At 39.1% G+C, this 26,977-nt stretch overlaps 1 protein-coding gene across 2 annotated transcripts in view; it reads left to right on the top strand.

The window, feature by feature from the left end:
• The first annotated feature begins 14,261 nt into the window (after positions 1-14,261).
• GABRB1 (gamma-aminobutyric acid type A receptor subunit beta1) overlaps positions 14,262-26,977 on the top strand; it is a 365,506-nt gene continuing 352,790 nt past the window's right edge. Inside the window, exons 1-3 of one of the 2 annotated variants that reach the window (XM_081088362.1) lie at positions 14,262-14,552; positions 14,709-14,800; positions 15,267-15,334. In XM_081088362.1, coding sequence (XP_080944488.1) covers positions 14,473-14,552; positions 14,709-14,800; positions 15,267-15,334 — 240 coding nt within the window. In that variant the 5' untranslated portion in view covers positions 14,262-14,472. The remainder of the gene's footprint in view (positions 14,553-14,708; positions 14,801-15,266; positions 15,335-26,977) is intronic. The other variant, XR_013995819.1, reaches the window with a different exon arrangement.

The following is a 26,977-nucleotide window of genomic DNA, read 5'->3' as shown; positions in this document are numbered from 1 at the left end:
TTTTCCTCCTACCACTATCTTAATATATAGTATGCTTTACGTATTACCTTGCTTAAGGTCCCTCTCCCTTACTGGAATATAAACTCCATAATGACAAGAATGGTTTTTTACCTGTTTTGGTCACTGCTGTATACTCAGTATTTAGAATAGTGTTTGGATCATATTAGACATTCAATAAATATTGCTGGATTTATTTATGTATTTACCAATAATTCAATGAGTATTTATTGTATATATAATCTGTGGCAGACACAATTATAGATAAGAGGTATGCAAAGGTGAGCTAAAGTAAAAGTTTATTTTCCTTACAGAGCTTCAACTTTGTGGTTTTATTGTAAGAACTAGAGGCCCAGTGCATGGATTCGTGCACTGCTGGGGTCCCTCAGCCTGGCCTGTGCCCTCTCACAATCCGGGACCCCTTGGGGGATTTCAGAGAGCATGTGCATGAATTCGTGCACTGGGCTGGTTTCAGCCAGATCCCTGCAGGCCGGGCCGAGGGACCCCACCAGTATATGAATCCGTGCACTGGGCCTCTAGTATGCATATAAAATCTTTGGTTAATCTCTTCCCCCTTCCCTCTAAGATTCATCAGTCTATTCCATGTTTCCATGCCTGTAGTTTCTGCTCCTGCGTTGAGCATCTGCCCCCTAGTGGTCAGTGCTTGTCATAGCTGTTGGCCAGTCAGCCAGTTGGCCAGTCGCCTAGGCTTTTAGATATAGAGATGCATATGAGAGTAAAAAGCACAGAAGTCTCAGACACAGGAAATGCTGAGCCACTAGGGATAACAGAGATCATGAAGTTGGAAATGGAAATGGAAGTCATTCATGGCAGCCCACAAGCGTCTCTATTTTGGGCTCCTCTCCAGGTGCGGAGATCTTCAGTCATGTGTGGTCTTCACCCCAGGGTTCTACCCTATCATTATCTCAACTGCTATCCCAGGTACTTCTGCTTGCGGGGGGAATTCTCCATTATCTGTTCACCAGCACTTGGATATCTCTCCCTCCACCTTTTCTCCAACAGAAGCAGTGTAGCACAGTGGTTAATGATGCTGGCTTTGGGCTTTTACTTTTGTGAGCGGGAACCCGGCTCTGTCCCATCTAAACTATGTGACCAATAACAAGTTGACCTTTCCATCTGTTGTTCTCTTGAAAAATCCTGGAAACTGAATACAACATTAGCAAAGTTTAGAGTTGATATTTATAAATGTCCTAATGTATGAAAAAAAAAAAAGACTTAAAACAGTGCTTGGCATATAGTAAGCACTAAATAAATTATTGTTTTCGTTTTTAATTCATAGTTTCTACTTAAGAAGTATGGTTTATTCAAAGGATATGCTTCTTTCTTCCTGCGTTATGAGAACCTGTCAACTTCATGGCACCCCCTCTAACTCATAAATGTTTAAGTTCTGGGCTTTTTGCCTGTGGCTGCAGAATAATTCCTGGACTTTTTGCCTATGGCTGCAGAATAATTTCTTAACAATTACCTTCCATTTCACTGACTTTAACATAAAAATTAGAGAAGAATTTGCTGTGCTGGCTTACCACTTCATTTTGTGTCTTAATTTTCTCTTCCTTGTGTTGATGTTTTGTTTTGCTGTAATAATCTTTAGGCAATTCTGCTGAAAGGAACTATGGGGGCAAATCGTTCGCAGTCCTTTTATGTCTAAAAATGACTTTGTTTTGCCCAAACAACTGAATGCTAGCTTGTGAGAATATAGAATTAGCACTTCAAAGTCACTTTAGCTCAGAATTTTAAAAACAGTGCTTCATTGATTTGTCTGATGCACAGGTTATTAAACTTGTGTTTGTTTTTCTCTCGCTAACAAAAAAAAATTCTGGACTAAATTGCTGTAAAAATGACAAATTATTCCCTTTTCTATGTAGATAATATGATTTCTTTTTCTCAAGAGAATTTTGGATTTTTTTTTTTCTTTATCCAGGGTGCTCTGGAAATTCACCAGAATATGACTAATTAATGCTGTTTAACATTCAATGAGCTTGTTCAATCATAAAACTAATAACTTTTGTCATTTCTGGGACATTTCTATTTCTTTTATTATCTCCCCTCCTTTTCCTTCTTATGAAACTTCAGGATCTCTTTTCAATGACTATTTTGTCCTTTGTAATGCAATTTTGATAATTACTTAATTTTATCATCTGCCTCACTAATAAAATTTTCATTTCTGTCATTCAATTCACCTATCAAATTTTCTTTTAAAATTTTCCATTACATTTTGATATCCTCGGACACCATTTTTTCCCCTCCTTATTTATTTATTTATTTATTTATTTATTTATTTATTTATTTACTTAAAGTATTACAAAGGGTATTACATATGTGTCCTTCCCCACCCCTCCCCCCGACAGTCCCCTAGCCTCCCTTATCCCCCAGTGTCTTATGTCCATTGGTTATGCTTGTATGCATGCATACAAGTCCTTTGGTTGATCTCTTACCCCCCTCCCTCCTGCCCCTCAACCCTCCCCGGCCTTCCTGCTGCAGTTTGACAATCTGTTTGAGGCAGCTCTGCCTCTGTAACTATTATTGTTCAAAAGTTTATAATGGTCTCTATTATCCATGAATGAGTGAGATCATGTGGTATTTTTCCTTCATTGACTGGCTTATTTCAGTTAGCATAATGCTCTCCAGTTCCATGCATGCCGTTGCAAATGGTAAGAGTTCCTTCCTTTTTACAGCAGCATAGTATTCCATCGTGTAGATGTACCACAGTTTTCTAATCCACTCATCTACTGATGGGCACTTAGGCTGTTTCCAGATCTTAGCTATGATGAATTGTGCTCCTATGAACATAGGGGTGCATATATCCTTTCTGATTGGTGTTTCTGGTTTCTTGGGATATATTCCTAGAAGTAGGATCACAGGGTCAAATGGGAGTTCCATTTTCAGTTTTTTAAGGAAACTCCATACTGGCTTCCATAGTGGCTGCACCAGTCTGCATTCCCACCAGCAGTGCACAAGTGTTCCTTTTTCTCCACATCCTCTCCAGCACTTGTTGTTTGTTGATTTGTTGATGATAGCCAGTCTGACAGGTGTGAGATGATACCTCATTGTTGTTTTGATTTGCATCTCTCGGATGATTAGTGACTTTGAGCATGTTTTCATATGTCTCTTGGCTTTCTGAATGTCCTCTTTTGAAAGGTGTCTATTTAGGTCCTTTGCCCATTTTTTGATTGGATTGTTTATCTTCCTTTTGTTAAGTTGTATGAGCTCCCTATAAATTTTGGAGATTAGGCCCTTATCAGATATGACATTGGCAAATATGTTTTCCCACACAGTGGGTTTTCTCGTTGTTTTGTTGATGGCTTCTTTTGCTGTGCAGAAGCTTTTTATTTTGAAGTAGTCCCATTTGTTCATTTTCTCTTTAGTTTCAAGTGCCCTAGGAGCTGTATCAGTGAAGAAATTGCTTCGGCATATGTCTGAGATTTTGTTGCCTTTGGATTCTTCTAGAATTTTTATGGTTTCCTGTCGTACATTTAAGTCCTTTATCCATTTTATTTTTGTGTATGGTGTAAGTTGGTGGTCTAGTTTCATTTTCTTGCATATATCTGTCCAATTTTCCCAACACCATTTATTGAAGAGACTATCTTGGCTCCATTGTATGTTCTTGCCTCCTTTGTCAAATATTAATTGAGCATATTGGTTCGGGCCGATTTCTGGGCTCTCTAATCTATTCCATTGATCTATATACCTGTTCTTGTGCCAGTACCAGGCAGTTTTGAGAACAGTGGCTTTGTAATACATCTTGATATCTGGTATTGAGATCCCACCTACTTTGTTCTTTTTCAGGATTGCTGCAGCTATTTGGGGTCTTTTTTTATTCCAGATGAATTTTTGGAGAGTTCCTTCTAGATCTGTGAAGTATGCTAGGACACCATTTTTTTATTTTTTTATTTTTTGTCGTTGTTGTTTGTTTTTGCCTAACAATTTGTTCTCTTTATAAGGTACTCTGTATATACTTGAATTTTTCTCAAGCTATTAAAGTAGTCTTACTTTCCATAAGGATTTAGTTTTCTGCTTGTGGAATTTATTCCCATTCCTTCATGAATTGGTTTTCCTTAAATATTTGCTACTTATGGTGACCTGTATGTATATTCATATTAAACAGTATTTCATTTCTTAAACCCAAATTAGAATTGTTTTATGCTATGGTTATTACATTTCTGATTCTGGAAGGGAAGGAACCTGTAACTTGTGAATATTCTTCCCCATATCTATTCAGCTTTAATATATAGAAATGACTTTATGACTGAAGAAAATATTTGGTTGCTTAAAATGTTTTAAGATTTAGCTAAAACATTTAGCTAAATGTTTTATCTCCAAGAGGGAGGATGGCTTTATACATTTACTTTCTTTACTCAGAAATTATTATTTTTTTAATTAATGAATTGCTCTGTCACTGTATCATTTAAGCGCACCGTTCAAATTTCTAGGTTTTCCAAAATTTTCTTCAAATCCCGCCTAAAATAATTAGAAAAATTTCAATGACAACAAGATAAAAAATGACCAGCTAGTAATGTTATGATCTCCACTTAGTAATGGTGAACAAGTATTTAATATAGGGCAAGAAAAACTTGTTTATTTTCCAACCAGATTTCCTACTTCCTTTCTCCAGTTTAATTCTTGTTTAGCTGACAGCTGATACCCAAAAATGTGGATGTTGCTTGAGTCCCAGTTCTTGTCTCATGAAAATGGAAGAACGAAATTGCGGACAAAAACAATGAATGAAACCAAAGTGTATTAGAAGCCAGTCCCGGAAAAGGTGCACTAATAGCTGGGGTTGCAAGAGTAGGCAGTGCCTGGAGTTTCCTTTCCCTGTCGTAGTTGGGAGTAGCTTAGCATCCGAGCTAATTAGTCTAAGCCCAGGTGTGGAGGCCCACAGCCCACCTGGGCGCAAGGACGTGCCCAGCCACCACGCGTGGAAGAGAGGAGGGAAGGGCACGCCCTTTAACTTAGGGCAGGTAGTCTTGCTAGCTCCTAATTGGTCTTTTCAAAGAATTCTGCCTTAGCAATAGCCTTTGGATTGGTTTACACGCCCAGCTGCTTTGTGATTGGTCATCGGCAGGCTGCCTGTCTTGGCATTACCCATACATTTTAAAGTTCATGCCGGTGGGCGTGCCCTCCCTTCCCCCAGTCTGGGGACCTTACTGGGGCTCCTGGTTCTATTCCTTTCCTGTGGTCCCTCCGCTATGCACCTGGCCTCCTCCTGTCTCCTCACAGCAGGACTTACTCCCTTCTTCATGGTAGTCCCTCCTGTCCTCCTCCATCACCCCAGTCCATCGCCCCTGCGAACTCAGTTTTGCTTAGTTCTCCCTGAAGTACCACCATCTTGTCGCCACGGGCTCCGCTGTGTAGCCAGGAGCCGTGGCCTATGTTCCCTCCAAGGTCTGACCTCTGCGAATTCAAGGTCTGGCACCAAGTATGGACTCCCTTGGGGGCCTTCCCTGACACTGCAGGGTAAGCTAGGAAGTTCTGGTTTCTAGCATGTTTTGCATTATAAGCTGGGTGTGCGGATGTGTTTACCCAGGTGTTTATCTTTTATTTTGTGTAATCCTGAACATCTTTTTGAGTCAATGAATGAGCCCGGAGGCTAGTGGTCGGCAAATTCATTAGTCAACAGAGCCAAATATCAACAGTACAACGATTAAAATTTCTTTTGAGAGCCAAATTTTTTAAACTTAAACTATACAGGTAGGTACATTGTTATTAACTTAATTAGGGCACTCCTAAGGCTTAGGAAGAGCCACACTCCAGGGGCCAAAGAGCCGCATGTGGCTCGAGAGCCACAGTTTGCCGACCACTATAGACCAGTGGTTCTCAACCTGGGGGTCGAACGACCCTTTCACAGGGGTCTCCTAAGACCATCGGAAAACACATATATAATTACATATTGTTTTTGTGATTAATCACTGTGCTTTAATTATGTTCAATTTGTAACAATGAAATTGGGGGTCACCACAACATGAGGAACTGTATTAAAGGGTCGCGGCATTAGGAAGGTTGAGAACCATTGGTCTAGGCAGAAAAATGTTCCCCCGGATACTCACCTGGCTATTTGTAACACTTTTGTTACCCGGTTAATCCCAGGTACTAAAAGTTTAGTCTGTGAAGCCAGTGAGATGAAAAGTGTAAATAATTTCTACTAAAAAAAAAAAAAAAAATACCAGTAAAATCTCCGCACATGGACGGTTGTGAATGGCAGCATTTTTAGGTGACAGTTGACAGCATCATGTCACTGGTAGCAGCCTTAGCAGCCATTGTCTTTGACATTCTCCTTCCCGTGGCACCACATTGGTCAGCCAGCTTTCAGGTGACCCTTTATAAGATTCTGTTTGGGGAGCAGAGGCCTATTGTGCTTAAAGAAAAAAAAAATCTCAAATTCTGGCTTGTTCTGAAAATGCAAATAACTCGTAACACAGATAAATCTAAAGGCATTTAATTACATAGGCTTTACAAAAATCACATAATTACCTCAGTAGAGGTTAATAAGTATTTGGTGGTGGCAAAATTTTTTTCATAGTTAATAGTGTACTGGTAAAAGAGTATAGACTGCCATTAGATTGCATGAATTTGGATTCTGTCTCTGTCATTTAATTTTTGATACTGGGTAAATTAATGAACTTTCTGTGTCTCAGTGCCCTCATCAGTAAAACACAACTAATTATAGTATCACACTTCATAAGGTATTATAAGCACTAATTATGTTAAGTGTTTAAAAAATTATTGGTAAATAATAAGCTTATAAAATGTTTATTATTCTTACTAATCAGTATTGGCATTTTTAATAAAAGCAGTAACTTGAAATCTATTAATAAGACACAGTATATATTTTAAAACAAGGAATCATATATTCGTTTAGGTAGAATTCTCCTTAAACAAGAAAATAATACCCTTGTAAGCACTAAAAAATAGTGGAGTTCCATTTTTAGTTTTTTGAGAAAACTCCATACTGTTCTCCACAGTGGCTGCACCAGTCTGCATTCCCACCAGCCGTGCACAAGGGGTCCTTTTTCTCCACATCCTCTCTAGCACTTGTTTGTTGATTTGTTGATGATAGCCATTCTGACAGGTGTGAGATGGTACCGCATTGTTGTTTTGATTTGCATCTCTCGGGTGATTAGTGACTTTGAGTGTGTTTTCATATGTCTCCTGGCCTTCTATATGTTCTCTTTCGAAAAGTGTCTATTTAGGTCCGTTGCCCACTTTTTGATTGGGTTGTTTATCTTCCTTTTGTATGAGTTCCCTGTAAATGTTGGAGATTAAACCCTTATCAGTGATAACACTGACAAATATGTTCTCCCATGCAGTGGGCTTTCTTGTTGTTTTGTTGATGGTTTCTTTTGCTGTGCAGAAGCTTTTTATTTTGATGTAGTCCCATTTGTTTACTTTCTCTTTAGTTTTTATTGCCCTAGGAGTTGTTTCCTCAAAAAAGTAAAAATGGAACTCCCATTTGACCCAGTGATCTCTCTTCTAGGAATATATCCCAATAAACTAGAAATAGCAATCAGAAATGATATATGCACCCCTATGTTCATAGCAGCACAATTTACCATGGCTAAGATTTGGAAACAGCAGTGCCCATCAGCAAATGAGTGGATTAAAAAACTGTGGTATATCTACACAATGGAATACTATGTTGCAGTAAAAAAGAAGGAATTCTTACCATTTGCAACAGCATGGATGGAACTGGAGAGATTATGCTAAGTGAAATAAGCCAGTAAGAGAAAGATAAATATCACATGATCTCACTCATTTGTGGAATATAATGAACAACATAAACTGATGAACAAAAACCTATCCAGGGTCAGAGAAGAATCAAATCAGAACGCCAGACCTCAGAGGGAAGGTAGGGGAGGGTGGGGGTAAGAGGGAGAGATCAACTAAAGGACTTGTATGCATGCATATAAGCATAACCAATGGACACAGACACCAGGAGGGTGAGGGCATGAGTGTGTGGGGGGAGGGTGAGGGGCAAAGTGGGGATAAGGTCACATATGTAATACATTAATCAATAAAGAAAAAAAGAAAAATACTGGAAATAGAGTTCCTGGACATAGTAATTTGAGAAGTAATTCAAAAGAAGTATAAATATATAAAAATAATAAAATATGAATTCATTTATTGAAGATAACATAATTTACAAAAATGCTATAGCATGATGCTTAAAAAGTAAAAATAAATTAAAATGTACTTGGATATATGACATGATATAAATTTTAGTCTCAAAAGTCCACATTATATTATATAAATTAGAAGAGCTGAAAAATACCAAGTAAAAAAAAAAAAAAGGAAGACATTTTTTCATATTAGCAGCTAAAAATCTGTTAAATAACTGGCTTTTATGTAGCCTGAAACACAAGAGACTTTTTAAAAGAATATAATAAACCCATAGATAATACATTCATATGGAAAAATTAAGTGAGACCATTTTCATTAACACAGAAACAATACCACTTAAGTTAATTAGTAGATTTACTATAATAACAGTTTCACAAGATTTTATAATCAATAAATTAATACAGTGCTTAATCTATAAAATAAAGTGTTAAAGCATAACAAAGGATATGTAAACATTTTAAAAGGTAATAATAGTGTGGCTACCTTGCCAAAATTAAAATTTTACTAATAGTGATAGTGATAAAAATATATCATGTCATAAATGAAAGTGTGTACTTTGATCAATTATAAAATGAATAAGTTCTTGAGATCTAATGCACAGCATGATTATAAAAAAAAATACTATATTGCATACTTGAAATTTGCAAGGAAAGTAGATCTTAAGTATTCTGATCACACACACAATGATAACTATGTGAGGTGATGGACATGTTAATTAATTTGACTGTGGTAACATTTCACAATGTATATGGAAGCATCATTATATGTATTATATAATTGAGTATGTTATTTTCAATGACATTATGTGTTACATGTTACATATTGCATATTTTATATATAAATAATACTAGGTTAAATCAGAAAACATGATCAATGAAACAGAATGAAAATTCCACATATAGATTTAATAAATAGTATAATGTATGGCTATTAATATTAAAAATTGTTCTTAAGATAAATTGTGGTAATATATATTATCTCCAAAGTTTCTGAAATTATATTTTCCACAGTATTCGTAATACTTGGTGTTAAACCTTTTTAAAACAGATAACTAAGGGGCTATGTATCCATCTGTAATACCTTTTTGTGCATGTAATTAGGTAAAGGTTTACTTTTTTTGTCCCTGACAGGTCATAAATTGTCTCCACAGCATTTATCGAATAGTTTATTTTTACCTAAAAGAGAGGGATATATTTATGCTCTTTATTTGGTTGTACTATCTTTTCTTGTCTCTATGTGAATCCCACTGTTTCATGAACTGAACACTCACTGCTTCAATTTCTATCGTTCAATAGGTCTTGGTATCTCAAAGATAAGTGTCCCTCAACCTCCCTCTTTTTTTTTCTTCAAAATTTTCTTGTCCTTTTTCTCTTCCGGTTTAATCTTGCATTTGAGTTTTAGGGTTGGTTTCTTAATTTCCACTGCAAATGTTTGAACTTGATTCAAATGGATGATATTTCTTAGAGTGGGTACAATTGACATCTTTAGTTATTGAGTCTCCCGTCTCAAATATGGTACATTTTCCTTTGTCTAGGTCTTACTTTATGTCCATCCATAATGTTATATAGATTCTCTCTAAAGCTCTGCAACATCTCTGTTTTAGTTATTCTTGGGTACATTGAAGTTTTTGCTATTAGTGTAATGAAGTAAGTTTTCCCATTATGTTTTCTTGTTGGTAACTGCTGTGGATAGTAATGCTGGTAACATGTATTTAAGTGTTGTTTGATCTTCATTCCAGCCAGCTGGCCTAACTCTCTTATTGTAGTCTTATATGTATGGAGATGCTGTTAGATTTTCTTTCTAGGCAGACTTACCATGTGGAAATAAGGAAAGCTTAGTTCCTTTTTTATTTTTCTATGATTTCCCCCCAATTTTATTTGTCTCATTGAAATATCATACCTCTGGTAAAATGTTGAATATTCATAATTTCATGGAAGTGCCTCTATCACAATTAATTATTTTTCAGGTATATGATTTAAAAACAATTTTATAATTGTATTCATATCAATATACAGTTTTTCAAAATTTTTTCTCCTTTGACCAGCATTTGTCAAAGAGAAAATATGTTCTATATTCACTTATTACATGATGAATGGTTATTATGCATGTACCTATCTATTATTTCTATGATTTCATTTTTTACCTTTAAGTCCTTCCTTCATCTGAAACTTATTTTAATGAAAACTATAAGGAAATGCTTTTATAATGTTAATTATTTTTTCAAAGCGATATTTTTTCTATTATTCATTAGAAAACATGTTATTTATCCACTAATTTGAAACATTAATTTAACCAAATGCTTAATTTTTTATACTGAAGTTAATATCTGGAAAATGCAGGATTGAATTAGGATAGGCACTTCTTTATTCTTTAATTATGTTTAAGAACCTCCTTTATAGTACTTCCAAACAATTATTATCACCTTTCTTTCACATACATCCAAGCTAATATATCCATTCACATAAGGTTTTAAACTAAGTTGAGGACAAATAATAATGGACTAATTATGACTGCAGAGTTGCATACTTGCTAGGCACATAATAGATGCTCAACAAAAAGAAGCCATACTGACTGCAGTGAACTTTAGTTATAATCTTAAACTATAAAATTAAATACTTACTATTTTGTTTTAACAAATTCTGTAGTACTCCTTTTAGGGTGTTTCATCTACATTAGAGCTACACAGTGTCTTTGATATAGCTTATTAAAGAGAGCTTTAGCCTATACATTATTTGTCTGGATTCAGTATTTACAAGAATAAATAAATAAGCCGGACTAATTTGTAAGTGAAACCATCATTTCCAAGTTTGATCCCAATTCAAAACAGAATTTAAAGCTGCTTATTCTATATTCTAATCAATAAGCATATTCACTAAGAGTATGTAAGAATATGTCTTGATCTTCAGACACTTCCATCTTAGTTGGGTGATTATTTTTAGGATCCTCCTTCATTCCTTCTAAGAGTTATCAGAAGATAATAGTTGTAGGAATAGCTTGAACAAAAAGTGGAAATTGATTTGAATCTTGAAGGAGGGAAGCTCTTAATTAAGAGCGTTGGTTTTGGGGAAAGACAAGCAACTTCACAGAGAACGTAAGTATTGGCTTTTTCAAGCCATAATAAATCCCACACTGTTTCTGGATCTGGTGATTTTTAATTTTTTTAAATTAATTACTTATTTCTTATTTTAAATTTATTTCTTTCCCAATTAGTGCCAGAAATTATTCAAGGCAACTTACACACTATATATATTCAGTGCAACATACTGTTTTTAAGTTAGTAAAGTGTGAAAAAGGAAAAACAAATTTAGAATTCCAAGTCATCATGGAGAAATGTAATATATCAAAATTCAGGTCATTAAGATCTTACATCATTATTAAAGCTGAATTGTACCTATAAATCTAATATTCTCAGTGGCCAAAGAAAATAGGGAAATTAATGAATTACAGGATTCATATTGCCCATAAGATAAAAGCTATTTAGGAAGTGAAAAAATTTTCAGAGTACTAGGTCTCATACATAAGATACTAAGTGATACACTGGGCTTTATCCTCAATAGCATCCCAATAAAAGATGTGATAATGAATATCTTATGAGTTCTTGTAGTGTGCTTCCATGTAGGTGGAAGGCATAATAATTTAAAAGCCAAATTCAGTGAAATTGATCTGAACTGGGGCATGCTAAACATTAGAATTCAAGTATACAAAGTCAGTGATATTCTTTCTTAATGCTAGGATAAAATCTTGGCTCTTTAACAGACATTGTTAAATAAAATCCTGGTGGTTGTTCAAAAGGAGCTTTGGGGATGTATGACCAACTGGAAAACATATATCCCAGTAAAAGTTTTATAAGTTACACAAACACAGTAAACACCAAACTAAATGCTTCTTTTATGAATAGAATTTGGCTAGCAAGGCTGACAATTTGCAACCACCCATAGATGGATCAATTGACAAATTCCATGTGCAAAGGGACTCTGTATGCTGTCTTTTTCACTGTTGTATCACCAGCTTTTAGCATAGTGCCTGACAGTTGATGTTCAATACATACTTGAGGAATATATGAGTGAACAAATGAAGTAAATGTCCACAGATCTAATTTTCTACAGCCTGGCTTTTGCAAAGAGCTGTGCAGTATAGAGAGGTTCTTTGCTTCAGTGAGAACCTGAATAACAAATATTCTCTTTACCAATTAAAGAGGATCCATATAAATTAAAGAGGTAGACTTCACATACTTTTAAGAAAATTAAGAAAACAGATTAAGAGCTAACATTGTCCCCAGAAGAAGTAGCCTCATAGTTTAGGTATGAGGCTCAAAGGAGAAAATAAAATTAATTTATGTGAATAGTTTCAAGATCTACATTTTTATAAATGTTTGTACAGTTCATTAGCACCTTCTGAAAGTTTCCAAGCCCTGAGCCCCCCAATTATTTGATGCTCCCATTATACTTTAGAAACCTTGCACTAGTCTATGACCTCTCCATGCTGCAGTTCCCTTTGCTTGGGGTTGTAATAATAACCCTTCTTTCTTCTCATTTTCCCTGTCTGTTTCCTCTTTTGGGGTCTATATTTCAAAACATAGGGTAGTTAGGTTCATAAATTCTGGGTTGAAACACAGATTCCACCATTTATTAGCTGTTTGATATTAAACTAGTTACATTACCCTAATTCATTCCTAGCATCATTATCTATAAAATGAGAATAATATATATCACATTTATATTATTATAAAGTTAAAAGAGGTAATAGGTAATGTATACACAATAACCAGTAAATAGTCAGCAAATGACAAATGTTAATTGTTCTTATGATTATTCTACCAGAACATTCTGTCTAAAGCCTAAATCTGACCTTGACCATTCCTACTTAAAACCTCCAGTGATTTCCAGAAGCTCATATCTGCATAGTTCTGTATGTAATTTTATTTATAGTCTGGCTTCAGTTTCCCTTTACACCTTCATCACCTACCATCCCTACCTCCTTGGTTTATATTCTGCTCAGTCTTTTCAGGGTGTAGCTATTCAAGCAGACCAGTATTTTAAGTCTCTAGGATTTGGCAGATGTTGTTCCCTCCTTCTGGAATACCCCTCTCTCCCTGCTCTGGCAAAAAAGATTTCTCCTCTGAAACCATATCCTACTTCTCCCTGGTAGAATTAACAGCCTTCCTGTCACCATAACACTGTCTAGAGATCTATATTTAATATGCCTATATTTTTACCCCTCTGTCTGATTGGTGAATTTGTCTAGGACAGGAATCCTCTTTAATGAACCAACCCCTAGCCCAGGGCTTCCCTCCTAACTTGTGCTCAGTGACATTTATCAAATTGCATTGTTTGAATTTATTTTAATTCACACAACTGTTGCTCCTACAGAACCCCAATCTGCTTGCAAACAGAGGTTAGACCCTCTGGGTGTTTCAGAGCCCCTTCTGGGTTACTATATACCAGCTAACATACTGGCAATTTATGAAAGAGATTTTCCTCACTAGAACCTAGAAGAAAAGTGGAACTTGGGCCCAGTGGCCATAGAAAAAGGATAGCCTGCCCAGAGATGCTGTCTCATTGCTTGTTCCCCCCTCCTACCTCCATCCTAGGCTGCAGAGACTAAAAGGGGGAGGGAAGAAAGGAAGCGGGGGCGGGGGAGGAACTGACCCGCCCCTCCTCCTCTCCCTCCCACAGAGATGGGCTACTCTAACAGGGAAGTCTTAAAAAGCCTCCCAGGGGGACCAGATTCTTGGAGTCCTCAAATATTCCTGGGTTTCCTCTGCCTTTTCCCTTCTTCTCTGGCTTTCCCTCTTCAATTCACTTCATTCTCCACCCCACCCCACCGCCAAGCTTTCCTCCCTCCCCCTTCCCATCACACACACACACACACACACACACACACACAGGCGACCAGAGAACCGCCCTCTCTCCAAACTCCCAGTTCTGGGACCACTGTGACTGTTAACGAAAGGTTCCAATCACAGGCAGCCTTAGCCAGATGCCTGCGAGTTGAGTTAAAAAAAAAAAAAAAAAAAAAAAAGGCAGGTTGAGGGCATAGAGGAAAAGATCATAGCAACCTCCAATCCCCAAACACATGCACGTAGGATTCCCAACAAGCAGACAGCAGGAAATCTCCGACTACTCCGAGGACGCAGAGCACCACAAACAGGAACTTTAAAGGGATTGAAATCTGTTGCCTGTTCCACTAGGAATATTGTTTGCAAGGCACAAGGTGTCTTTTGGTCGAGAGCACCCTCTGCGCATGCGCAGGTCCATTCGGGAATTACTGCCCTGCCGCCGACTAAGTTGCATTCCTTGAATCTTCGCCGAAAAGACAATTCTTTAATCAGAGTTAGTAATGTGGACAGTGCATAATCGAGAGAGTCTGGGGCTTCTCTCTTTCCCTGTGATGATTGCCATGGTCTGTTGTGCACACAGGTGAGCTATTTTTTTTTTTCCTTCCTGAGTGTTTTTCTTGTTACATGCTTGCTGGATCATGTAGCTTGTTATTTGGGGGTAGGTGTGCCTATCTATTTTTATGTCTGCTCGCAGTTTGTGCTCATTCTGAATACGGTCCCTACTTCTTCCCTTCAGCGCCAATGAGCCCAGCAACATGTCATACGTGAAAGAGACAGTGGACAGATTGCTCAAAGGATATGACATTCGCTTGCGGCCGGACTTTGGAGGTAAAGCTTCATCTTTTTTCAACCTGTAACCCACACCTAGTTCTCTTTTCCTGACAAAGATAAATGTCAGAAAAAATAAAAAGCATGTAATTTTCGTAAGCGTGCACTATGCCCTACGCCTTGGGCACACACACACACACACACACACACACACACACACGCACGCACGCACGCACACACACAGGATCCCCCCAGTAGCAGGTGGATGAAACCCCAGGCAGAGCCAACCTTACCCCGGCCCGACACACCCTCTGCATAGTCACTGCATCACGCGTGTGCCCACACCTGTTTTCCCAAGCTGTCTCCCCCCCACCACACACACACACCCTCCCCTCCCCCCCCCAGGAGGGATGGGAGTACAGGGAGCCCATTCAGAATGTAGGAAGTGCCAAGGAAGCCCCTGTCCCCTCCCCAGTCTGTCGCCACTCTGAGAATATGCCCATAATACGTCCCATCTCCCCGGCAGGGCCCCCCGTGGACGTCGGGATGCGGATCGATGTCGCCAGCATAGACATGGTTTCCGAAGTGAACATGGTGAGTGGTCTCAGGACGGGCTCGCGGCTGGGCTTACGCAGATACGAAATGGACCGGTCCCCGCGTCCTCTGCGTTTCATTGGCGGTCATCTCGCCCCGGCCGCGGGAGTCCCAGTCCGCGTGCGCTCCCCGCTCTGGCACACACACACTCCCTGTGGCCCCTGGTTTGTATCCTATTTGGGACACACACACACACACACACACACACACACACTCGGGCTACTGCGGTGTTCCGGAGGAAACGTGCGCGGCACTATTTGGGGAAAGACGGGTGACAGGCAGCCGCGGATCGGGTGGGGCGGAGTCTGAGCGGGACTCGAGCAGGGTTTCCTTTGGTGTTCCGATGCCGAGGGCACCATCTGCCGGCGGCAGGCGGCCTGCACTTGGGTGTTCGGACCCAGGTCCGCAGCCTCCTTTTCTCCAGGTCGGTTCCCCGCAGCCTGGAGCCGGACAGACCCAGTCCCAGCACCGAGTGCACAAGCACACCGAGGAGGTTTCGGTGTCCCCTCCCTGCGTCCAGGCTCCAGCACACCCCGTGGCAGGAGCAACAGGCTGAGACAATAGTCCATGCTTGCGAATGCGAAAGTGCTCAAGCCAGCTTCTGGGCAGGCTCGTGTTGTTCCCATGTGGGGGGTTGATGAATTTGCCTTGTTGCATTTTGCAAATCTAAGATGAAACAGAATGACTCCGGTTATTGCTTTGTTTTGCCCTGGAAACTTAAGCGTGCTGCAAAAGCCTGCTGATTAAAAGGATGGTGGAAGGAAGGGGGCGAGAGTTAACAGCGCAGTCTTTTCATTTCCAAGGGTTAACATTCTATTGTGGGTTTTTTCTCTCCTCCCTTTCTGAAGCTATTGCAAAAATGGATTGAAATCATATCTGACAGTTTCTCTATTGGCTGGTTCCAACCACTGAGGGGTAGCAGTTTTCTAGTTGTTAGAGTTTCTAACTGTTGCTTCCGGTAAGGCAGGGGGGAAAGCCTGTTGCTTTTCTAGAACCAACCACCTAGGGAACAGCTAGATCTAGGTGAGCAACATGTCATTTTTTTTCCGCTTGCGAAAAAAATATTGTGGCAGTAGAAATTTAGAGAGCCTGAATAATTTAAAGACTATAACCTTTAGGGATTTTATCCGTTTATAGTTGTAAAGGCTATTGAATTGTCTTTTCATTTCATTACTAGTGTGTCATTCTATTTTAACATGCTAAGGTTTAAGAATTTTTTAAAGATTTGGACAGGAAGGGGGAAATACGTTTATAATCTATTGAATATGATTATAATAAAAAGTATGACTATTACATTTCTGTATTTTATAGTTGTAACTTACCCAACTTTATATTTTAAATTGATTTTTCAATTATAGTTGACATACTGTAATTACGTCATATTAGTAACATTGTGATTAGGCATTTACATACCTTAGGAAGTGCTCACCCCAATAGTAATCTACCCAGATTTAAATAGCTTATTTAAAATACTATTTCAAAATAAGTCATCTAATTATTGTATTAGAAAAAGAAAACCAATTTTTAAAAAGTAATGCACAATGAATATTTTCTGATGTGAAAATGATTTTTAATAGACTGACTTATTTAAAATATTTTGTTCACATACATGTCACTAAAACAAAGCAACCCAAAACACAATATTTACAAACGCTGGGTAGCATAATAACATGTGTACATATGCAAATCATGCTCAATCTATGCTATTGCAGCTAAACAAATTAGAAAAAAACAAGTAATATGTATCATGTAGATAAATAATAACATTTTTATCCTTTTATTTTGGTCTCTTGTAAGTACCCACATAAGTAATTTATAAAATAGGAGATTAGGAGAGCTCAAAGGGAATCAATGCCTTTGCCAGTAGTAAGTATTCTGTTTGGCACATTATACTTTTTAGAATTGTAAAAAATGTATAATTCTGTTGACTATATTTACAAACACCTTTTCAGTTTTTTTAATTTGAATTGGGAAGTTTCTATTAACCCAAACAACCACCACAACAAAAAAAGCTCTGTATTGAATTTCATATATAAGCTTAGAAAAATAATTAATTGCGGTGCCACTGGAAATAGCTCCTAATGATGGAATAATACAATCTATTTACTCACTCCGCTATGTGTATATGTACTTGCTTTAAAAAAATATTCACTGAGCAGATAAATCAATGAAAAATACCTTCTACTAAAATATGAATTACCTTTCCACAAAAGTGTTAGAGCTCTATGGGAAAATAAAAAGCACTAGCACTGAAAAAATAATAAAACTTGACTTGCTTATTCTTCTTTGTTTCTCCTTTTAATGATAGCTACCAACATGACCTGAGGTTTATTTAATATTTTCTCTGACAAAACATTGAAGTGAATAGATTGGAAATAACTCCAAGAAAAATGGAAAACAAAGAGGAATTTTAGGATTGAGGGTTCTGTATAAACACAGCCTGGATAGTTTATCCTGGTTAAGAGAATGGTCTATATAATATGCTTTGGTTTTTAGATAATGTAAGTAGGGGGGAAATGTCTATGGGAAATAACACCATTGCTTATTTTATTAATCATGTCTTAGTAGCCCGATGGACAGTAACTTTTGAAGTTATGTAATAGGAAATGTTCACCAAAATTAATTTAAAAAATAAGAATGGACAAATAATATAATAACATAGCTTTAAGGAAAATTCAGACAAAAATTCATTACTAAAGCATTGCTCATTTTTATATTCTTATTCATTATTGCTATTATCCACCCATCTATAGCTGGGAAAATGACATGATAATCATACATTACATTAATGGGTTTGAAACTAGGTTATGTTAATTTTGTTATTTTTTAAATTATAATATAATTCCATATTGGTTTATGGGATTGTTTGTTTTAAAGACTAGCATAATATCAAAAATATTTTCTGATTTATATACTTCAGGATAGAAAATATTTTTCCCAAATAAAAAAGTAAAATAGACAGCTTTTATAGTCAATGATCTCTGCTATCCAGAATCATAGTTACTGAGCAGTGAATGCAAAGCCTCTGTAGAATAATACTAATGCAGAAAAAAATAGATACTTAAGAGCAAGGCTTTTCTTTTCAGGAAATAATATTATTGATTGAATTAAGAAGGATTTTCTTCTGACATCATGTGATATATTGTGTATGTGCCAGTGACTATAAACCACTGTGATTTCCATTTATTGTTATATTAACCTCTCAACAATTTCTGTCAAGCCCTACACACACACATACACACACACACACACACACACACACACTTTCTAGGATGATTAAAAATGAACAGGAGGCAGTTGGGACAAAAAGAGACAGTAGCCTCCAGAAATTGCCTTAAAGTAACCACTAACATCTCCTAATATAAGCCCAGTGAAACAGATAACAATAAGCAAGTCTTCTCTTTGTAGTAGCTGTAGTAGACTTGGGAAACATGATATTAATTACATGCAAACAAGTGGGTGAACTCTTGTATTTCATATTTCAAGGACTTTTAAAGAGGTGGCTTCTTTTGAACAAATAGGAGTTCCAACCACAGAGCTCCCTGATCTAAAGACACCAGGGCCCACGTGACCACTCCCAGAAGACTTTACATCTATTGAGTCCTGATTTAAAGTAGCCATTCCCAGTAATAGATGACTGACAAGTATTTATTTTCTTTCCTTCCTTCATGCATGAATGGATGCAACTGTGAATTTTCTTATATACATTATAAATAATAAAAACAACCAAAAGAAAAAAAAAGAACTAAAATAAGTCAACTGTATAAATAATGCCTAAAAGAAAAGCAAATATAATTCACTAAACATCAGTGTTGCTAAAGTCCACTGTTGTTGCTGTTGTTATTTTAATATTTGATTCCAGGTTCTGTTACTCCCTTCAGTTTATCTCTATTTACCATCATCTTGGTAACACAAAATAGTAACCACCTGTCAGAATCACTCCCCTCCCCATCTATTTCTTCAAATCAGTGTTTCTCTATCTTTTAAGTGTATCGGAATCACTCTGAACTTTAAAATATTAAAATGCAAATTCTAAATCAGAGGTCTGGGATGGGGTTGGACAGTGCATTTTTAACAACTCCCAGTGATGCCAATCACTGATATGGGACACACTCTGAGCAGCAAAGGCTGCAGTACATCATTCTAAGATTTAGCATTATTAACAAATGAACGTCTTTTTTTTCTGTTAAGTTTCTCTAGGAATAGTATTATTCCAAGTTTCCAAATTAAGTCTCAAGTTAATTTCCAGGTAGTTTAAACAGATAGCTGTGTTCAAGAGGAAAATTTAGTTTAGTAATTGATGATAAGCAACAGAATAAAGGCAAGAGCCTGGATAACAGGGCTTGACTTACGCTAATAAGCAGCCCTCCTCACTGTGTCAATACTTATGAGTCAGCCAACCTTAAATGATGGCTGTGAAAATATCGCCAAGCACTGTCATTCTGACACTGCCATCCTGCTGCTTTACAGAACACCAATGACTTCTCTTCTTCAGAATAGAGAACAGTGCAAACTGTTTTTGCCCCTATTGAGGCACTTGCAATAGCTTTGTAAAATAGCCTCAACATACTCTTGCTGCTGTCAGTAAATTCTCTGAGGTTATAACAGAATTCCTTTGCAAATAGAGGAAATAGGTCAGTACCATTTAAAGGGAGGAACAGATATCAGCAGTTAAATAAAGACATAAATAAAATTTTGTCTTATATGAGTAATCAATCAGGTCTCACTTTTAGGTGCTGGGTTACAATATTCTACCATCTGGAAAAGCTGACAGAGGAAAAACTTCCCTTTGCCTCTCTGTTTGGAGAGAGCATAAGGATCTTTTTATGCCTCAAGCCACTTCTAAGCAATCCTATCCAGATTTTTAAGAGTTTGAGTTCACATTTGAAAGCCTTTGTTCTTAGGATCACAAGGCCACACTGGGTATTAAAATGTGTAATACAATAGTAACATTTATTGAACATATCCTATGTATCAAGTATGGTTATTAAATAGTTTTTCCTTTTTGTATTAGTAGCTCATTTAATCCTCTGTTTAAGGCTATGCAGTAATTATGAGGTTGGAGAGGGAGACTTTGGTTGAGAGAGGTTAAAGAGTTGTTCAGAAGATATATAGCTGGCAAATAGCAGAGCCAGAATTTGAAACCAGGCAGCCTTACTCCAGGAGCTGGTTCCTATCTGCTAGGTAACTCAAAAATTATCCCTGGAATTTAGCTTTGGAACCTTGAGTGAGTCATTTGACTTCTCTGGGCCTCAGGTGTCTCCTCTGTAAAATGAAGGTAAATGACATGATGGCTAAACCTATTTATAATTCAGATATTCAATGATATAAACTTAGACCATTAAAGAGTTCAGATTATCAAAATCAAGATTCTTCCTCTCCATCTTATTCTCTAGTTGGAGTCCTTCTGTAAATTTTATTTTCCCGTTATATGTGTCAACCAACAAGTATTTATTGAATTCCCACTGAGTACAAACGATGATAGTCTCCTGGGAACATAGCAGCAATTACTGCAGGCAATTCAGGCTTCTTGAATCACCATTTTAGTTGGTCATGGCATTATCTTCCTTTTTTCACCTACTTAAACAGATCCCCAAAGACAGAAATGAGAAATGTTGGCTCAATAGTCTTCAAAATGAGACTTGACTGATGCTTGGTTTATATTGTATTGAATATTGGAACCAGGACCAAATTAGAAATATTTCTGTCTGATACTGTCCATTGTATTCAAACTGGGAACATTGTTCCACTACTGCCAAACTAATACTTTTTTCAACACTTAATGTGAAACAGAAGGAAACTGTTATTTTCTAGGACTGAAATATCCTAAAGGATTTACCTATTGCACCTAAAATCTTTCCATCATGTGGTCTGGTAGCAAGGGTGTTTATCTCAACTGAATATCACTTATGTCTGATGCTTTCTGTTTTGGCATGCCTCCCAAAGTCTTAATAGCACCCTCAAAACACACATAAGTGAAAATTTGCATTGCCCAGCCGGCATGGCTTAGTGGTTGAGTGTTGATCTATGAACCAGGAGGTCATGGTTAAATTCCCTGTCAGGGCACATGCCCAGGTTGCAGGCTCGATCCCCAGTGCGGGGGTGTGCAGGAGGCAGCTGATCAATGATTCTCTCTCATCGATGTTTCTATCTCTCTCTCCTCCCCCTTCCTTTCTGAAATCAATAAAAATCTATATATATAAAAGCCTAAGCAACTGTTCAACCATTTGACCAGTTGCCATGACATGCACTGACCACCAGGGGGCAGACACTCAATGCAGGTGCTGCCCCCTGGTGGTCATTGCACTCCCACAGTGGGAGCGCCGCTCATCTGACTGATGGGTCCAGGTGCCAGGCTCAGCGCTGGTGAGCACAGCTGCGGTGTCATGAGCCTCTCCTACAGACACTCCCCCTGTATACCCTCCCCCATCTGGACTGGTACCAGGATTGGGACTGACTGGGTGCGAGCCTACAGCTGCTTCTCATGGGCACGCGGATATCTCCCTAGGACGGATGTGGAGACCACAGCAGAGCAGTAGAGAGCCTACCTAGTGATTGCGGCAGGTACAGCAGGCCCAGGATGAGTGGGAGCAGTGTGGCACCTGGCCCGGGCTCAGGCTCCTCCTGGCTGCCTGCTGCTTTACACACTGCTATATCCCTCTGGGGATGTAGGACTGCTGGTTTTGGCCCGATCCCTGCAGGTCACGTTGAGGGGCCTCTAGTCTACACTAGTAAGAGAGAAAGATGCAAATTAACCATCACTCTGTCACTCTGCCACTCCTCTACACCCACAAGCCACACCCACCAGCCAATCAGGAGATAATATGCAAATTAACCCAACTAAGATGGCGGGGGCCATGGAGCTGGAGCGAGCAGGAGGCTTGGGTTGCCCCCAGCGATGGAGGAAGCCAAGATTCCCACTTGCCCTGGCTGGCCCTGGGCTCCGCTCAAGGCTACAAAGTTTCAATTATAGAAGATAAATTAATCCCAGATACCTGCTTCCAGCCTGCCCTGCCCTTCGCTCAAAGAGGTGCTGGAAAAAAAAGAAAAGAAAAAAAGGAGTGGCTGGGAGCTTGGGTCACCGGGGTGTGTGGCTAGCCTGGATACGGCCCTCAGCCCCTCACGCAGGCTGGCCACACCCCCATGGGGTGAGGATCCCCACTGGGGGGCTTAGCCAGCCTGAAAACCGCCCTCAGCCCCTCACCCAAACTGGCCAGGCACCCCAGCAGGACCCCCCACCCTGAAGGGGCTGTGGCCAGCCTGCAAATAGCCATCAGCCCCTCACTCAGGCTGGCCAGGCACCCCAGCCAGACCCCCATCCTGATCCGGGACATCCTTCAGGGCAAACCAGCCAGCCTCCACCCGTGCACCAGGCCTCTATCCTATATAATAAAAGGGTAATATGCAAATTGACCCTAACAGCAGAACAACTGGGAATGACTGGTCACTATGACACACACTGACCACCAGGGGGCAGACACTCAATGCAGGAGCTGCCCCCTGGCGGTCAGTGCACTCCCACAGGGGGAGCTCTGCTCAGCCACAAGCCAGGCTGATGGCTGCCAGTACAGTGGTGGTGGTGGGAGCCTCTCCTCCCTCCTCAGCAGTGCTAAGGATGTCCGACTGCAGCTTAGGTCTGCTCCCTGCTGGCAAGTGGACATCCCCCAAGGGGTCCTGGGCTGCCAGAGGGATGTCTGACTGGCAGTTTGGGCCTGCTCCCCTGGGGAGTGGGCCTAAGCCAGAAGGTGGACATCCCCCGAGGGGTCCCAGACTGCGAGAGGGCACAGGCCGGGCTGAGGGACCCCCCGAGTGCACACATTTTTGTGCACCAGGCCTCTAATATATATATAAAAAAGAAAGAAAACTTGCATTCTCAAGGATGGTAAAGCATTTTAAAAGAAAAATGGTATTAAATTTTTCCAAGTGATTTAGTTTCATAAATCAAATGGCATTATTATCCTTGAGGATAATAGGAAGATGGATGAATATATGCTTATAATTGATTACATGTTAGTACAGAATTTCCCCATAAAGTTTTTCAGAGCACTGAATCCTATTTTTCATAAAATCACCATCCACCAAGTTTCTGTATTTTAGAATACTCCTGTTTTCAGCAGATTGTGCATTTCATGAAATCTCTTAACTGCTATCTACTGAAAGAAGTCAATAGTCAGTAGTAAATAACAATCTATTACATGGCACTTGGAAGAAATGCTCAAGAAAGGGTTTATAATTAATTCTACCAGAGGTGATAACTTAGAAAGAAGGCTGGCCACAAAAAGGATGTGTGGGTTTCTTTCATGAGCCTAGTTACCTCATTTTCATAGTATTTTTTCTGCCAGTAATTATTTCTGCTACCCCTTATGCCTAGGGTATTCCCACCCTTGCAGCTCCAATATAACCCATCATTATATTGTATATTTAAGATTAAAGGCCATTTTTCCAAGAGCATTCCTTCAACTACTCTTGTGAATAAAGCCGATAAGATGTCCTGTGGCATTTACACTCTTTTAAAATATATATATATTTAAATCTTCTATTCCAGAGTGAAGATTTTACCCCTTTGAAAGATTTTGAAACATCCATAGTTAACATGGTCTTGGGTGTTTGGGCCCAACATATGCTTATAGACAACTACAGGCCCGGTGCACAGTTTTGTGCACAGGTGGGGTCCCTTGGCCTGGCTGGTGATCGGGGCCAATAGGGGCCAATGGGGGCCAGCTGGCTGGGGAGGGACCACTAGAGGTTGGCCAGCCGGTGCCAGTCAGGCTGATCGGGGCTGGCTGGCCAACCTAGACAATTAGTCTTTTTTCATGGTCTAAACTGGGCTCTAAGGATGGAAATATGACCAAGACATGCTTGTATTTGTCATATAATTCATCATTATATTGATGAATTATATGACAAATACAAGCATGTCTTGGTCATATTCCCTACTTTCAAGTATTTTACAGAGTACAAAACTATATATACATGAAGTTATTTTAGGACAATGTGGTAGATGCTGTGATAGAGACAGACAAGACCAGGATCCTGTGGGTGCACAGAAGAGTGGTTTCTCAGGCATGGTGAAGGGCTAATGCTTGACATGAATCTTAAAGAGGCTGGTTAGTCCGTACCATGTATAGGCTGCAAATGAATAGAAAAACCTTCCAAACCAAAGGAAGGGCATAGGCATTAGCAGGTGTGCCTGAAAACAGCATGGAGTGTTCTGGGAACTACAGGTAATTCACCATGGTGAGAACTTAAAGGGCATTGGGAAGATTGTCAAGAGATAAGACAGAGTTCTAAAAGCAGAGTAAAACAATGTTAGTGAATGTTCTCACTTATATAAAAAGAAGCCTCTCTAGAAACATATATATTTATATATTTGTATAGGCACTGGCAGTATCTGGAAGAATACACAAGAAATGAGTAACAGGGTTTCTCTTAGAAGTGGACCCAGGACTAGGAGAATGAGTTGGAGGGATACTCATAGTTCTTTATATATCCTTTTGAATTTTTTGCTTAAAAAATATTATGCTGACCCCCTCTACCCTGCACCCGCCCCTCCCAGGCCTTCACCATACTATAGTCTGTCCACAGACCCCCCATATATGTTAATCACTTCCCACTCACCCACCCACCCTCACCTGCTGTCTGAGATTCATCGATCTGTTCTACCCTTCTCTGTTTCTGAATAAGGTACTTCTGGGAACATTGAGGTTGAATAGTAAAAATTGGAACTATCCCGGAAAAGACTAGTTTCTTGGTGACTCTTATAGTTCTGTTCACAAATAAGGCAAATTGTCCAGAGAGAAATCCTGGGGCCCATAGACATGGTGGCTGAAATGGGCTGGTTAGAGATATGGAGAAAGGGTGCTGGCCAAAGACAGAGACTACAGTGCAGTCAACTTTAATCTCTAGCAACATTGTTCTTTGACTAGGAAGACCTGGGCCCTGACAGGATTGAGACCAAACTTTTCAAATTCCCCCAGAGAAGTGATTTTTATATTCTGTTTCAGTTGCCTTTATAAAACCATAGAGGTGGGGAAAATAGATGTGTGGGGAGCCCACTTACGTAGCACCTGCTCTCTTCTCCATGGTGTCCCTAAAAGGATTCCAAGCAGCGAAATCAGTGTGAGTTCTCATATAAATCGTATTTGGGATGTGATGAAACTGGGTATAACAGACAGCACCAGTGCGGCCCATAGTGTGCCCGGAGAAATGAAGCTAGCTTCTAGGAGGCTAAAGAGGGGCTCCCAGGAGCTTTGCAGAAGAACTGAAACAGTTGAAAAGCCTGGTGGGGATGATTTTAAATAAGAATTCACCCTCCCCCCCCCAAATGGTCTCCTAGAAAGAGGATATCTATTTAAACAAAGGCATGTTCAGAGATTGTTTTATTTAGTTTAGAGGAAGAGGCAGAGAAGCAGCTCAGGGAATATATTCAAATAAAGAGGGTTCATAGGTAGCCATTAGCAATCAGCTATTCCAGCCCTACCTCAACTGCAAAGGAGCACAGGTTTAAGGCCCCTTGAATAGAACTGAAGAGTCAGAGGCTAGATGCCTGGCTCCTGTCGCTGAAAGGATTCATCAGGCAAGTTGCGAGGAGTATGTCCTGCTTGAATGAGAGGGTTTGTTTGGGGGAGTAGATTTGTTGAACGCTATGGGGGGAATGAAAGGGGAGGAATGGATTTGTTGAACACTAGGGCCTCTGCCTACTCTAACCCTCTGTGACTCATGGGGAGGTTTTTCTTCTTCTGATCTATTATTTTCAGGGTGATGATATACAATTCTCTGATCAAGAGAAACAGTTTTGTGGTTTTCAGAGAGACAGTTCAATGACATTTATCTGAAATCCTTCCTGTGCCTAGAATGTTTTTTCATGTCAGAGGCCATCATTTCTCCCTCCTAGCAATCCTCTCCCACCCAAATGCACCTAGAGCTACTTCAAAACCCACCGGAAGTCATCTTGCTTCTGCAGAGCCTTTTCTGTAGCCACACTAGAGAGAATTCTGCTGGAGAACAGGTATTGGGCAGATAAAAAATCAAGACCCTGAAAAGACAAAAGACCCAATATAAGCAATGATCATCTTTCCGCATGCAGAAGGTTTTTACTTATTAACCTCGTCCTTTTCTCTCACACTATATAAGCTCCAGGAAGTTTCGGATTGTATTTTTTATTCTTTTTATGTAACTCCTTGCATATCGCAGGGACTTAATAACAAATAACATTTGTTATGATTATAAAAGAATTTTTCTAGTCATAAAAAAGAGTAATAATGGCATTTAAAATTTTAATTCTGGAATTAATAGTTTCTCTGTCAGGTCTACCTTATACCTTCATCTGTAATTTTCTTTTATGTTGATCATGAATCATGAGCTGTTTCCATAGAAACAACTTCATCACATGGCGCAGCTAGTTTCACAGACACAAAGTCACTTCATACAAATATCAATGTTTGCCTGTGTGTGTGTGTGTGTGTGTGTGTGTGTGTGCGCGCGCGCGCACTTGCGCGAGCTTCTTGACTTACAGTGGGGGTATGTTCTGACAAACCCATCCTCAACTGAAAATAGCATTAAGTAAAAAATGCATTTAATGCACCTAACCTCCCGAACATCATAACTCAGCCTAGCCTTTCTTACATGTGCTCAGAACACTTA

This window comes from Myotis nattereri (assembly GCF_964212035.1).
Source record: "Myotis nattereri genome assembly, chromosome: 1".
Lineage (NCBI taxonomy): Eukaryota > Metazoa > Chordata > Mammalia > Chiroptera > Vespertilionidae > Myotis > Myotis nattereri.
This window is presented reverse-complemented; position numbering and strand designations above follow the sequence as displayed.